The sequence below is a fragment of the Bombina bombina genome, chromosome 6 (assembly GCF_027579735.1).
Source record: "Bombina bombina isolate aBomBom1 chromosome 6, aBomBom1.pri, whole genome shotgun sequence".
Classification (NCBI taxonomy): Eukaryota; Metazoa; Chordata; class Amphibia; order Anura; family Bombinatoridae; genus Bombina; species Bombina bombina.
In genome coordinates, this window is record NC_069504.1 from 983,318,919 (window position 1) to 983,332,960 (window position 14,042).

The 14,042-nt window shown below is 38.3% G+C and overlaps 1 protein-coding gene across 1 annotated transcript in view; it reads right to left on the bottom strand.

The window, feature by feature from the left end:
* The window catches only part of CSF1R (colony stimulating factor 1 receptor), a 262,226-nt gene that overhangs the window by 57,052 nt on the left and 191,132 nt on the right, over positions 1-14,042 (bottom strand). Inside the window, exon 11 of the mRNA XM_053718651.1 lies at positions 10,596-10,722. Within this exon, the coding sequence (XP_053574626.1) occupies positions 10,596-10,722 (127 nt within the window). The remainder of the gene's footprint in view (positions 1-10,595; positions 10,723-14,042) is intronic.

The following is a 14,042-nucleotide window of genomic DNA, read 5'->3' on the forward strand; positions in this document are numbered from 1 at the left end:
TTCCTGTCAGTAGTGCAATGCTATCCCTTAAGCAATGGATAACAAGAGAATGAAGAAAATTTGATAATAGAATTAAATTGGAAAGTTGTTTAAAATTGTATGTTCTATCTCAATCATAAAATAAAATTTTGGGGTTTACTATCTCTTTAAGTGGACGATTTTACAGTGAGGAGATTACAGAGGGGTTAAGGATTATACATGGGGAGGGTATTTTTTACAAATGAAGATTGTGACAGTTTGGAGTTTAATAGCATTGGGGTTTGCACCGTGAGGTGTAGCATATAATGGTTTAAAGCATAGGGTGGTTTTGTTTATTGGGGTCTGGCAGTTAGGAGGTTAATACTAGTAGGTGTTATTTTTTCTGTCAGGGTCTGTAAGCTAGGTGGTTAATAGAGGGAGACATTTTGTGGGGATTAATATCAAGGTATTTTTTTTTACCAATCGGAGTCTAGTGATTACGGTGCTAATATTTAAAGGGAAGGTTTGCAATGGGGTTGTGGTGGTTAGGAAGTTAATAGTAGAGGGGGGTTGGTAATATGAGCTGTGAAAGGGGGGTTAATAGCAGTGGATTTTTGAGATGTGGTCGTGGTAATTAGGGTGTTAATAGCTGTTAATTTTTAGTTTTAGTGTCGGGATTTGTTGATGGTTAAATGTGTTGGTTTCTGGTGGTTTAGGGGTTCATTACAGTGGGGCTAGTGACACTTGGTACTAATGGTGGGTACTGTTAACACTTGCTGTAGCAGTTTATACAAATTTTAAAAAATAAAAAAAAGTGTACTGGAACTGCAACATTCAGCTTGTGATATTAATGTTCATTTGGCCTGCATTCTAATCAATGCATCCCATTATTTTTTAACAAATTAATTGTTTTTGTGAGCAAAAATAAGGGTCCAGGGTTTAAAGCTACAATGAATAAAAGTGCAACATGGGAACCAGGATTATGGTTGGTATCTCCATTTTTGAAGAGTCAGATTTAAGAGGTCTTGCCTTGGATGGGCTTGCTTTTAATGGTTCTTGGGTTGGAGAAAGCATCCTAGGATGCCACAACTTTGGTTTCTTTCATGTAATTAGCAAGAGTCCATGAGCTAGTGACGTATGGGATATACATTCCTACCAGGAGGGGCAAAGTTTCCCAAACCTCAAAATGCGTATAAATACACCTCTCACCACACCCACAAATCAGTTTTACAAACTTTGCCTCCTATGGAGGTGGTGAAGTAAGTTTGTGCTAGATTCTACGTTGATATGCGCTCCACAGCAGGTTGGAGCCCGGTTTTCCTCTCAGCGTGCAGTGAATGTCAGAGGGATGTGAGGAGAGTATTGCCTGTTTGAATTCAATGATCTCCTTCTACGGGGTCTATTTCATGGGTTCTCTGTTATCGGTCGTAAAGATTCATCTCTTACCTCCCTTTTCAGATCGACGATATACTCTTATATATATATACCATTACCTCTGCTGATTTTCGTTTCAGTACTGGTTTGGCTTTCTACAACATGTAGATGAGTGTCCTGGGGTAAGTAAGTCTTATTTTCTGTGACACTCTAAAGCTATGGTTGGGCACTTTTTTATAAAGTTCTAAATATATGTATTCAAACATTTATTTGCCTTGACTCAGGATGTTCAACATTTCCTTATTTCAGACAGTCAGTTTCATATTTGGGATAATGCATTTGAATATATCATTTTTATCTTACCTTAAAATTTGACTTTTCCCTGTGGGCTGTTAGGCTCGCGGGGGCTGAAAATGCTTCATTTTATTGCGTCATTCTTGGCGCGGACTTTCTTGGCGCGAAAATTTTTTTCTATTTCCGGTGTCATACGTGTCGCCGGAACTTGCGTCATTTTTGAAGTTTTTCGTGCCAAAAATGTCGGCGTTCCGGATGTGGCGTCATTTTTGGCGCTAATAGCATTTAGGCGCCAAATATTGTGGGCGTCAATTTTGTCTCCAGTTTATTTAAGTCTCATTATTTATTGCTTCTGGTTGCTAGAAGCTTGTTCACTGGCATTTTTTCCCATTCCTGAAACTGTCATTTAAGGAATTTGATCAATTTTGCTTTATATGTTGTTTTTTCTATTACATATTGCAAGATGTCCCACGTTGCAACTGAGTCAGAGGATACTACTGGAAAATCGCTGCCTGGTGTTGGAACTACCAAAGCTAAGTGTATCTGCTGTAAACTTTTGGTAGTTGTTCCTCCAGCTGTTTGTATTAAATGTCATGACAAACTTGTTAATGCAGAAAATATTTCCTTTAGTAAAGTACCATTACCTGTTGCAGTTCCATCAACATCTAATGTTCAGAGTGTTCCTGATAACATAAGAGATTTTGTTTCTGAATCCATTAAGAAGGCTATGTCTGTTATTCCTCCTTCTGGTAAACATAAAAAGTCTTTTAAAACTTCTCTTTATACAGATGAATTTTTAAATGAACATCATCATTCTGATTCTAATGATTCTTCTGATACAGAGGATTCTGTCTCAGAGGTTGATGCTGATAAATCATCATATTTATTTAAAATGGAATTTATCCGTTCTTTACTTAAAGAAGTCCTAATTGCATTAGAAATTGAGGATTCTGGTCCTCTTGATATTAAATCTAAATGTTTAGACAAGGTCTTTAGATCTCCTGTGGTTATTCCAGAAGTTTTTCCTGTTCCTGTTGCTATTTCTGAAGTAATTTCCAGAGAATGGAATAATTTGGGTAATTCATTTACTCCTTCTAAACGTTTTAAGCAATTATATCCTGTACCGTCCGACAGATTAGAGTTTTGGGACAAAATCCCTAAAGTTGATGGGGCTATTTCTACCCTTGCTAAACGTACTACTATTCCTACGGCAGATGGTACTTCCTTTAAGGATCCTTTAGATAGGAAAATTGAATCCTTTCTAAGAAAAGCTTATCTGTGTTCAGGTAATCTTCTTAGACCTGCTATATCATTGGCTGATGTTGCTGCAGCTTCAACTTTTTGGCTGCAAACTTTAGCGCAACAAGTAACAGATCATGATTCTCATAATATTATTATTCTTCTTCAACATGCTAATAATTTTATCTGTGATGCCATTTTTTATATTATCAGAGTTGATGTCAGGTTTATGTCTCTAGCTATTTTAGCTAGAAGAGCTTTATGGCTTAAAACTTGGAATGCTGATATGTCTTCTAAATCAACTCTACTTTCCCTTTCTTTCCAGGGTAATAAATTATTTGGTTCTCAGTTGGATTCTATTATCTCAACTGTTACTGGTGGGAAAGGAACTTTTTTACCACAGGATAAAAAATCTAAAGGTAAAAACAGGGCTAATAATCGTTTTCGTTCCTTTCGTTTCAACAAAGAACAAAAGCCTGATCCTTCATCCTCAGGAGCAGTTTCAGTTTGGAAACCATCTCCAGTCTGGAATAAATCCAAGCCTTCTAGAAAAGCAAAGCCAGCTTCTAAGTCCACATGAAGGTGCGGCCCTCATTCCAGCTCAGCTGGTAGGGGGCAGATTATGTTTTTTCAAAGAAATTTGGATCAATTCTGTTCACAATCTTTGGATTCAGAACATTGTTTCAGAAGGGTACAGAATTGGTTTCAAGATAAGACCTCCTGCAAAGAGATTTCTTTCATGTAATTAGCAAGAGTCCATGAGCTAGTGACGTATGGGATATACATTCCTACCAGGAGGGGCAAAGTTTCCCAAACCTCAAAATGCCTATAAATACACCCCTCACCACACCCACAATTCAGTTTTACAAACTTTGCCTCCTATGGAGGTGGTGAAGTAAGTTTGTGCTAGATTCTACGTTGATATGCGCTCCGCAGCAAGTTGGAGCCCGGTTTTCCTCTCAGCGTGCAGTGAATGTCAGAGGGATGTGAGGAGAGTATTGCCTATTTGAATGCAGTGATCTCCTTCTACGGGGTCTATTTCATAGGTTCTCTGTTATCGGTCGTAGAGATTCATCTCTTACCTCCCTTTTCAGATTGACGATATACTCTTATTTATATACCATTACCTCTGCTGATTTTCGTTTCAGTACTGGTTTGGCTTTCTACAAACGTGTAGATGAGTGTCCTGGGGTAAGTAAATCTTATTTTCTGTGACACTCTAAGCTATGGTTGGGCACTTTATTTATAAAGTTCTAAATATATGTATTCAAACATTTATTTGCCTTGACTCAGAATGTTCAACATTCCTTATTTTCAGACAGTCAGTTTCATATTTGGGATAATGCGTTTGAATCAATCATTTTTTCTTACCTTAAAAATTTGACTTTTTTTCCCTGTGGGCTGTTAGGCTCGCGGGGGCTGAAAATGCTTCATTTTATTGCGTCATTCTTGGCGCTGACTTTTTTGGCGCAAAAAATCTTTTCTGTTGCGTCATTTTTTGACGTCCTTTTGCGCCAAAAATGTCGGCGTTCCGGATGTGGCGTCATTTTTGGCGCCAAAAAGCATTTAGGCGCCAAACAAATGTGGGCGTATTATTTGGCGCCAAAACATATGGGCGTCGCTTTTGTCTCCACATTATTTCAGTCTGATTTTTTCTTTGCTTCTGGTTACTAGAAGCTTGTTTATTGGCATTTTTTCCCATTCCTGAAACTGTCATTTAAGGAATTTGATCAATTTTGCTTTATATGTTGTTTTTTCTCTTACATATTGCAAGATGTCTCACGTTGCATCTGAGTCAGAAGATACTTCAGGAAAATCGCTGTCTAGTGCTGGAACTACCAAAGCTAAGTGTATCTGCTGTAAACTTTTGGTAGCTATTCCTCCGGCTGTTGTTTGTATTAATTGTCATGACAAACTTGTTAAAGCAGATAATATTTCCTTTAGTAATGTACCATTGCCTGTTGCAGTTCCCTCAACATCTAAGGTGCAGAATGTTCCTGATAACATAAGAGATTTTGTTTCTGAATCCATCAAGAAGGCTATGTCTGTTATTTCTCCTTCTAGTAAACATAAAAAATCTTTTAAAACTTCTCTCTCTACAGATGAATTTTTAAATGAACATCATCATTCTGATTCTGATGACTCTTCTGGTTCAGAGGATTCTGTCTCAGAGATTGATGCTGATAAATCTTCATATTTATTTAAAATGGAATTTATTCGTTCTTTACTTAAAGAAGTACTAATTGCTTTAGAAATAGAGGATTCTGGTCCTCTTGATACTAATTCTAAACGTTTAGATAAGGTGTTTAAATCTCCTGTGGTTATTCCAGAAGTTTTTCCTGTTCCTAATGCTATTTCTGAAGTAATTTCCAGAGAATGGGATAAATTGGGTAGTTCATTTACTCCTTCTAAACGTTTTAAGCAATTATATCCTGTGCCGTCTGACAGATTAGAATTTTGGGACAAAATCCCTAAAGTTGATGGGGCTATTTCTACCCTTGCTAAACGTACTACTATTCCTACGTCAGATGGTACTTCGTTTAAAGATCCTTTAGATAGGAAAATTGAATCCTTTCTAAGAAAAGCTTATCTGTGTTCAGGTAATCTTCTTAGACCTGCTATATCTTTGGCTGATGTTGCTGCAGCTTCAACTTTTTGGTTGGAGACTTTAGCGCAACAAGTAACAGATCATGATTCTCATAATATTATTATTCTTCTTCAGCATGCTAATAATTTTATCTGTGATGCCATTTTTGATATTATCAGAGTTGATGTCAGGTTTATGTCTCTAGCTATTTTAGCTAGAAGAGCTTTATGGCTTAAAACTTGGAATGCGGATATGGCTTCTAAATCAACTCTACTTTCCATTTCTTTCCAGGGTAACAAATTATTTGGTTCTCAGTTGGATTCCATTATCTCAACTGTTACTGGTGGGAAAGGAACTTTTTTACCACAGGATAAAAAATCTAAGGGTAAAAACAGGGCTAATAATCGTTTTCGTTCCTTTCATTTCAACAAAGAACAAAAGCCTGATCCTTCATCCTCAGGAGCAGTTTCAGTTTGGAAACCATCTCCAGTCTGGAATAAATCCAAGCCTTCTAGAAAGGCAAAGCCTGCTTCTAAGTCCACATGAAGGTGCGGCCCTCATTCCAGCTCAGCTGGTAGGGGGCAGGTTACGTTTTTTCAAAGAAATTTGGATCAATTCTGTTCACAATCTTTGGATTCAGAACATTGTTTAAGAAGGGTACAGAATTGGTTTCAAGATGAGACCTCCTGCAAAGAGATTTTTTCTTTCCCGTGTCCCAGTAAATCCAGTGAAAGCTCAAGCATTTCTGAATTGTGTTTCAGATCTAGAGTTGGCTGGAGTAATTATGCCAGTTCCAGTTCTGGAACAGGGGATGGGGTTTTATTCAAATCTCTTCATTGTACCCAAGAAGGAGAATTCGTTATGTAAGGATACCAACGTTCAAAATGGTAACTGTAAGGACTATCTTGCCTTTTGTTCAGCAAGGGCATTATATGTCCACAATAGATTTACAGGATGCATATCTGCATATTCCGATTCATCCAGATCATTATCAGTTCCTGAGATTCTCTTTTCTGGACAAGCATTACCAGTTTGTGGCTCTGCCGTTTGGCCTAGCTACAGCTCCAAGAATTTTTACAAAAGTTCTCGGTGCCCTTCTGTCTGTAATCAGAGAACAGGGTTTTGTGGTATTTCCTTATTTGGACGATATCTTGGTACTTGCTCAGTCTTTACATTTAGCAGAATCTCATACGAATCGACTTGTGTTGTTTCTTCAAGATCATGGTTGGAGGATCAATTTACCAAAAAGTTCATTGATTCCTCAGACAAGGGTAACTTTTCTGGGTTTCCAGATAGATTCAGTGTCCATGACTCTGTCTTTAACAGACAAGAGACGTCTAAAATTGATTTCAGCTTGTCGAAACCTTCAGTCACAATCATTCCCTTCGGTAGCCTTATGCATGGAAATTCTAGGTCTTATGACTGCTGCATCGGACGCGATCCCCTTTGCTCGTTTTCACATGCGACCTCTTCAGCTCTGTATGCTGAATCAATGGTGCAGGGATTACACAAAGATATCTCAATTAATATCTTTAAAACCGATTGTACGACACTCTCTAACGTGGTGGACAGATCACCATCGTTTAATTCAGGGGGCTTCTTTTGTGCTTCCGACCTGGACTGTAATTTCAACAGATGCAAGTCTCACAGGTTGGGGAGCTGTGTGGGGATCTCTGACGGCACAAGGAGTTTGGGAATCTCAGGAGGTGAGATTACCGATCAACATTTTGGAACTCCGTGCAATTTTCAGAGCTCTTCAGTCTTGGCCTCTTCTGAAGAGAGAATCGTTCATTTGTTTTCAGACAGACAATGTCACAACTGTGGCATACATCAATCATCAAGGAGGGACTCACAGTCCTCTGGCTATGAAAGAAGTATCTCGAATTCTGGTTTGGGCGGAATCCAGCTCCTGTCTAATCTCTGCGGTTCATATCCCAGGTATGGACAATTGGGAGGCGGATTATCTCAGTCGCCAAACGTTGCATCCGGGCGAATGGTCTCTTCACCCAGAGGTTTTTCTTCAGATTGTTCAAATGTGGGGACTTCCAGAAATAGATCTGATGGCCTCTCATCTAAACAAGAAACTTCCCAGGTATCTGTCCAGATCCAGGGATCCTCAAGCGGAAGCAGTGGATGCATTGTCACTTCCTTGGAAGTATCATCCTGCCTATATCTTTCCGCCTCTAGTTCTTCTTCCAAGAGTAATCTCCAAGATTCTGAAGGAATGCTCGTTTGTTCTGCTGGTAGCTCCGGCATGGCCTCACAGGTTTTGGTATGCGGATCTTGTCCGGATGGCCTCTTGCCATCCGTGGACTCTTCCGCTACGACCAGACCTTCTGTCGCAAGGTCCTTTTTTCCATCAGGATCTCAAATCCTTAAATTTAAAGGTATGGAGATTGAACGCTTGATTCTTAGTCAAAGAGGTTTCTCTGACTCTGTAATTAATACTATGTTACAGGCTCGTAAATCTGTATCCAGAGAGATATATTATAGAGTCTGGAAGGCTTATATTTCTTGGTGTCTTTCTCATCATTTTTCTTGGCATTCTTTTAGAATTCCAAGAATTTTACAGTTTCTTCAGGATGGTTTAGATAAAGGTTTGTCCACAAGTTCCTTGAAAGGACAAATCTCTGCTCTTTCTGTTCTTTTTCACAGAAAGATTGCTAATCTCCCTGATATTCATTGTTTTGTACAAGCTTTGGTTCGTATAAAACCTGTCATTAAGTCAATTTCTCCTCCTTGGAGTTTGAATTTGGTTCTAGGGGCTCTTCAAGCTCCTCCGTTTGAACCTATGCATTCATTGGACATTAAATTACTTTCTTGGAAAGTTTTGTTCCTTTTGGCAATCTCTTCTGCCAGAAGAGTTTCTGAATTATCTGCTCTTTCTTGTGAGTCTCCTTTTCTGATTTTTCATCAGGATAAGGCAGTGTTGCGAACTTCTTTTGAATTTTTACCTAAAGTTGTGAATTCCAACAACATTAGTAGAGAAATTGTGGTTCCTTCATTATGTCCTAATCCTAAGAATTCTAAGGAGAAATCGTTACATTCTTTGGATGTTGTTAGAGCTTTGAAATATTATGTTGAAGCTACTAAGTCTTTCCGAAAGACTTCTAGTTTATTTGTTATCTTTTCCGGTTCTAGAAAAGGCCAGAAAGCTTCTGCTATTTCTTTGGCATCTTGGTCGAAATCTTTAATTCATCTTGCCTATGTTGAGTCGGGTAAAACTCTGCCTCAAAGGATTACAGCTCATTCTACTAGGTCAGTTTCTACTTCCTGGGCGTTTAGGAATGAGGCTTCGGTTGATCAGATTTGCAAAGCAGCAACTTGGTCCTCTTTGCATACTTTTACTAAATTCTACCATTTTGATGTGTTTTCTTCCTCTGAAGCAGTTTTTGGTAGAAAAGTACTTCAGGCAGCGGTTTCAGTTTGAATCTTCTGCTTATGTTTTCATTAAACTTTATTTTGGGTGTGGATTATTTTCAGCAGGAATTGGCGGTCTTTATTTTATCCCTCCCTCTCTAGTGACTCTTGCGTGAAAAGATCCACATCTTGGGTAGTCATTATCCCATACGTCACTAGCTCATGGACTCTTGCTAATTACATGAAAGAAAACATAATTTATGTAAGAACTTACCTGATAAATTAATTTCTTTCATATTAGCAAGAGTCCATGAGGCCCACCCTTTTTGGTGGTTATGATTTTTTTGTATAAAGCACAACTATTCCAATTCCTTATTTTTTATGCTTTCGCACTTTTTTTTATCACCCCACTTCTTGGCTATTCGTTAAACTGATTTGTGGGTGTGGTGAGGGGTGTATTTATAGGCATTTTGAGGTTTGGGAAACTTTGCCCCTCCTGGTAGGAATGTATATCCCATACGTCACTAGCTCATGGACTCTTGCTAATATGAAAGAAATGAATTTATCAGGTAAGTTCTTACATAAATTATGTTTTCTAAGGTTCAGGGTGGCCAGAAGTACTGGCATTAAGGATATCTGAGGTATGATTATAGCTATGGCTCAGGGGCATCAGCGCTCTATCTATCAATCATCTATATGTCTGTCTATCTCTATCTATCGGTCTGTCTGTATATCTATCTAATTTCTTTATGGATTTCTAAATTGCATTTTGTCATACTGAGCATTTGTGGGTGTTTTGTTTCCTTCTCTACTCAAGCCAGTACACTCTTTAGCTTCTGGGAGGAGGAAAGCTTTCTGTAATAAGCAACCTCTTTAGTGTAGATTCTAATATCCTGCAATTATAAAGCTAAAGTTAGCAGACTGACATTTGTATTTAAATGTTTTAATATTCTTATGCTTAAAGGGACACTAAACCTATGTTTTTCTTTCATGATTCAAATAAAGCATGCAATTTTAAGCAACTTTCTAATTACTCCTAATATCAATTTTTCTTCGTTCTCTTGCTATCTTTATTTAAAAAACAGGAATGTAATGTATAGAAGCCGGCCCATTTTTGGTTGAGAACCTGGGTTATGCTTGCTTATTGGTGGCTAAATGTCAGCCACATATAAGCAAGCGCTATCCGTGGTGCTGAACCTAAAATGGGCTGGCTGCTAAGATTTACATTCCTGCTTTTTAAATAAAGATTGCAAGAGAACGAGGAAATTTTGATACTAGGAGTAAATTAGAAAGTTTCTTACAATTGCCTGCTCTATCTGAATCAAGAAAGAAAAAAATGTGGGTTTAGTGTCCCTTTAATAAAGTTAATAAAGAGACATTGTAGACAACTTTTCCTTTGTCTCATCCTATTATTGCAAAATGATTTGCACTTTTTTTTCTGGGGGTTGGTTGGTGGGGGGGAGTAAAAACTGATGTTTCTAACTCCTGATAAATCAATGTTTTCTTGTCATACAAGCAGAAGCATGTTCCTGACTCCACCAGTAAAGCAGAGGCAGTTGTCTTAATCTGCCAGTGAGGTTTAGTAGGAAGTACAGAACCAATACTGCAGTATTAGTTCAAACTCAAGGTAGAACAGGTTTTAAATTACATTTTTCAGGCAAAATGTTTTTTTTTCAACATTTATCAACACTTCTCTTTCATAGGCATACTTGAAATGTTTGAATACATTGTTCTTCTAAAAAGGAAAGTTATAATTATCAATTATGGAATACAAATGTCCTACCAAAATGCAGGTTAGCTCTCGGAAATTCCCATTTCTCGTTGTATGGTAGCTGAGTTGGATCAATACAAGTATAATGGTTGCCTTCACCAACTTGTACTATTTGCCAACGAACTTCATATTTGGGTTTCTGTAGTGCAAAAAAAAAAAAGTTCATAAACAATTGTCTCATATGAAGAAAAGTAGAAATATACTGAATATATATACCTATTGATTAGAACAGGAAAATAAAGCCTATGGGGCTTGTAATATTTATCTCTGATGGCTTGTGATTCAGACAGAGCATAAAGTTTTTAAAACGTTTCCATTTTACTTCTATTAGCAAATTTGCTCTGTTCTCATAGTATCCTTTGTTGAACAGATACCTAAGTAGGTAGCGTGCACATTTCATGAGGTCTGATTAACTATTAACTATGATACATTTTGTTAATTCACCAATAAATCAACCTCACAGTTGCAGATGTCTCTAGTGAAAATGTTATTTCAGGAACAAATTGCAACTAGTTTTGCATATAATTATCTTTGACCTGCATTCCAAATCATTAGCATTTTTTTGTCTAAAATGTTGAATTTATTTTAGGAGGTTTATGCTAAATATTGACTGAAGTAACTGGAACATCAGCTTTCAGTATATTCAGATTATCCCATAAACCTTCACAGAGGCAAATATGGATCCAATTCAAAAGTAAAACATGATGGCTAATCTTCATACAGTTATTATAGGCGCTAAACCTTCCATTTTAAATAACAAGAATTACAGCATATGTATGTTAGACATGACTCTATCTATCTATCTATCTATCTATCTATCTATCTATCTATTGTAATACAAATTACAATGAGAACAACTCCAATTTTACTTTAATAAAGGTGATATGCAAAATTTTGCAAATAATACAATATTTGTACTTTTGTCACAGAGCAGTATTTTTCATCATCAGTTCACAGACACATTTAACAAGCCCTCTCTTTTGCGCTCTCTCACCCTCTCTTTTGCTTGCTCTCTCTCTCCCCTTCTCTTTTGCTCTCTCTCTCCCCCCTCTCTTTTGTTCTCTCTCTCCCCCTCTCTTTTGCTCTCTCTCTCTCTCCCCCCTCTCTTTTGTTCTCTCTCTCCCCCTCTATTTTGCGCCCTCTCCCCTCTTTTGCTCTCTCTTACTCCCCCCTCTCTTTTGCGCTCTCTCTCTATCCCCCCTCTCTTTTGCTCACTCTCTCCCCCTCCCTTTTGCTCTCTCTGTCTTCCCCCTCTCTTTTGCTCTCTCTCTCCCCCCTCTCTTTTGCACTCTCTCCCCCTCTCTTTTGCACTCTCTCCCCCCTCTCTTTTGCGCTCTCTCTCCCCTCTCTTTTGCACTCTCTCCCCCTCTTTTGCACTCTCTCTCCCTCTCTCTTTTGCACTCTCTCTCTCTCCCCCTCTCTTTTGTGCTCTCTCTCCCGCTCTCTTTTGCGCTCTATCTCCCCCTTCTCTTTTGCTCTCTCCCCCCCTCTCTTTTGCTCTCTTTTGCTCTATCTCTCTCTCCCCCTCTCTATTTTGCGCTCTCTCCCCTCTTTTGCTCTCTCTCTCTCCTCCCTCTCTTTTATGCTCTCTCACCCTCTCTTTTGCTCATTCTCACCCTCTCTTTTGCTTTCTCTCTCCCCCTCTCTTTTGCTCTCTCTCTCCCCCCTCTCTTTTGTGCTCTTTCTGCCCCCCTCTCTTTTGCTCTCTCTCTCCCCCCTCTCTTTTGCTCTCTCTCTCTCCCCCTCTCTTTTGCCCTTTCTCTCTCTCCCCCCTCTCGTTTGCGATCTCCCCTCTCGTTTTGCGCTCTCTCTCCCCCTCTCTTTTGTGCTCTCTCTCCCCCCTCTCTTTTGCGCTCTTTCTCTCCCCTCTCTTTTGTGCTCTCTCTCTCCCCCTTTCTTTTGCGCTCTCTCTCCCCCTCTCTTTTGCTCTCTCTCCCCCTCTTTTGCTCTCTCTCCCCCTCTTTTGCTCTCTCTCAACCCTCTCTTTTGCTCTCTCTCATCCCTCTCTTTTGCTCTCTCTCACCCCTCTCTTTTTCTCTCTTACCCCTCTCTTTTGCTCTCTCTCCCCCTCTTTTGCTCTCTCTCAACCCTCTCTTTTGCTCTCTCTGTTTATCCTCACACAGTCTCTACTGCGCATGACGGCTTTGGACAAACACATTTGGCCTTTTATATTATAGGATTATATATGTATGCTTAGGCATGTGGACTGTGTGCTACAAAGTATAAAAATGTGTATGTGATTAGACATAGTAAAACTACTCAGATCTTATATCTGTATTATATACGGTATTATATATGTATCTATATGCATGTGAACTGTGTGCTACAAAGTATACAAATGTGTATGTGATTAGACATAGTAAAACTACTCAGATCTGATGTCTGTATTATTCACTGTGTTATATATGTATAGGCATGTGAACTGTGTGCTACAAAGTATACAAATGTGTATGTGATTAGACATAGTAAAACTACTCAGATCTGATATCTGTATTATATACGGTATTATATATGTATCTATAGGCATGTGAACTGTGTGCTACAAAGTATACAAATGTGTATGTGATTAGACATAGTAAAACTACTCATATCTGATGTCTGTATTATTCACGGTGTTATATATGTATAGGCATGTGAACTGTGTGCTACAAGTATAAAAATGTGTATGTGATTAGACATAGTAATACTACTCAGATCTGATGTCTGTATTATTCACGGTGTTATATATGTATAGGCATGTGAACCGTGTGCTACAAAGTATACAAATGTTTAAAAAAATGTGTAAACCCACAGAAGATTCAAACCTAAACAAAACACTTGAAGGAATTAAAGGGGCATAGAAGAGCAAAAATAAAACACTATAGGAATTGTATTATTACACTATTGCTTTAAGAGAACTCACCTGTGACAGTGTTTATAGGGACAGTAGACACCTTGTAATTACAACATTTTACTACAGTCTGTAAATAGCTTATATTAGAACACTGTGTTTACTGCAGTTGTTTTTTTATTGTCAAACACCACTTCAAGTCTAGAGATGACAGTGCTCTTGCATTGCTACTGTCATTTTGTTAAAGGGACAGTTAGTTCCAAAAAAAACTTTCCAATTTACTTTTATCACCAATTTTGCTTCGTTCTCTTGGTATTCTTAGTTGAAAGCTAAACCTAGGAGTTTCATATGCTAATTTCTTAGACCTTGAAGCCGGCCTTTAATCTAAATGCTTTTGACATTTTTCACCACTAGAGGGCATTAGTTCATGTGTTTCATATAGATAATATTGAGCTCATGCACGTGAATTTACAGAGGAGGGAGCACTGATTGGCTAAAATGCAAGTCTGTAAAATGAACTGAAATAAGGGGGAAGTCTGCAGAGGCTTAGATACAAGGTAATCACAGAGGTAAAATGTGTATTATTATAACTGTGTTGGTTATGCAAAACCAATGGGTAATTAAGAGAT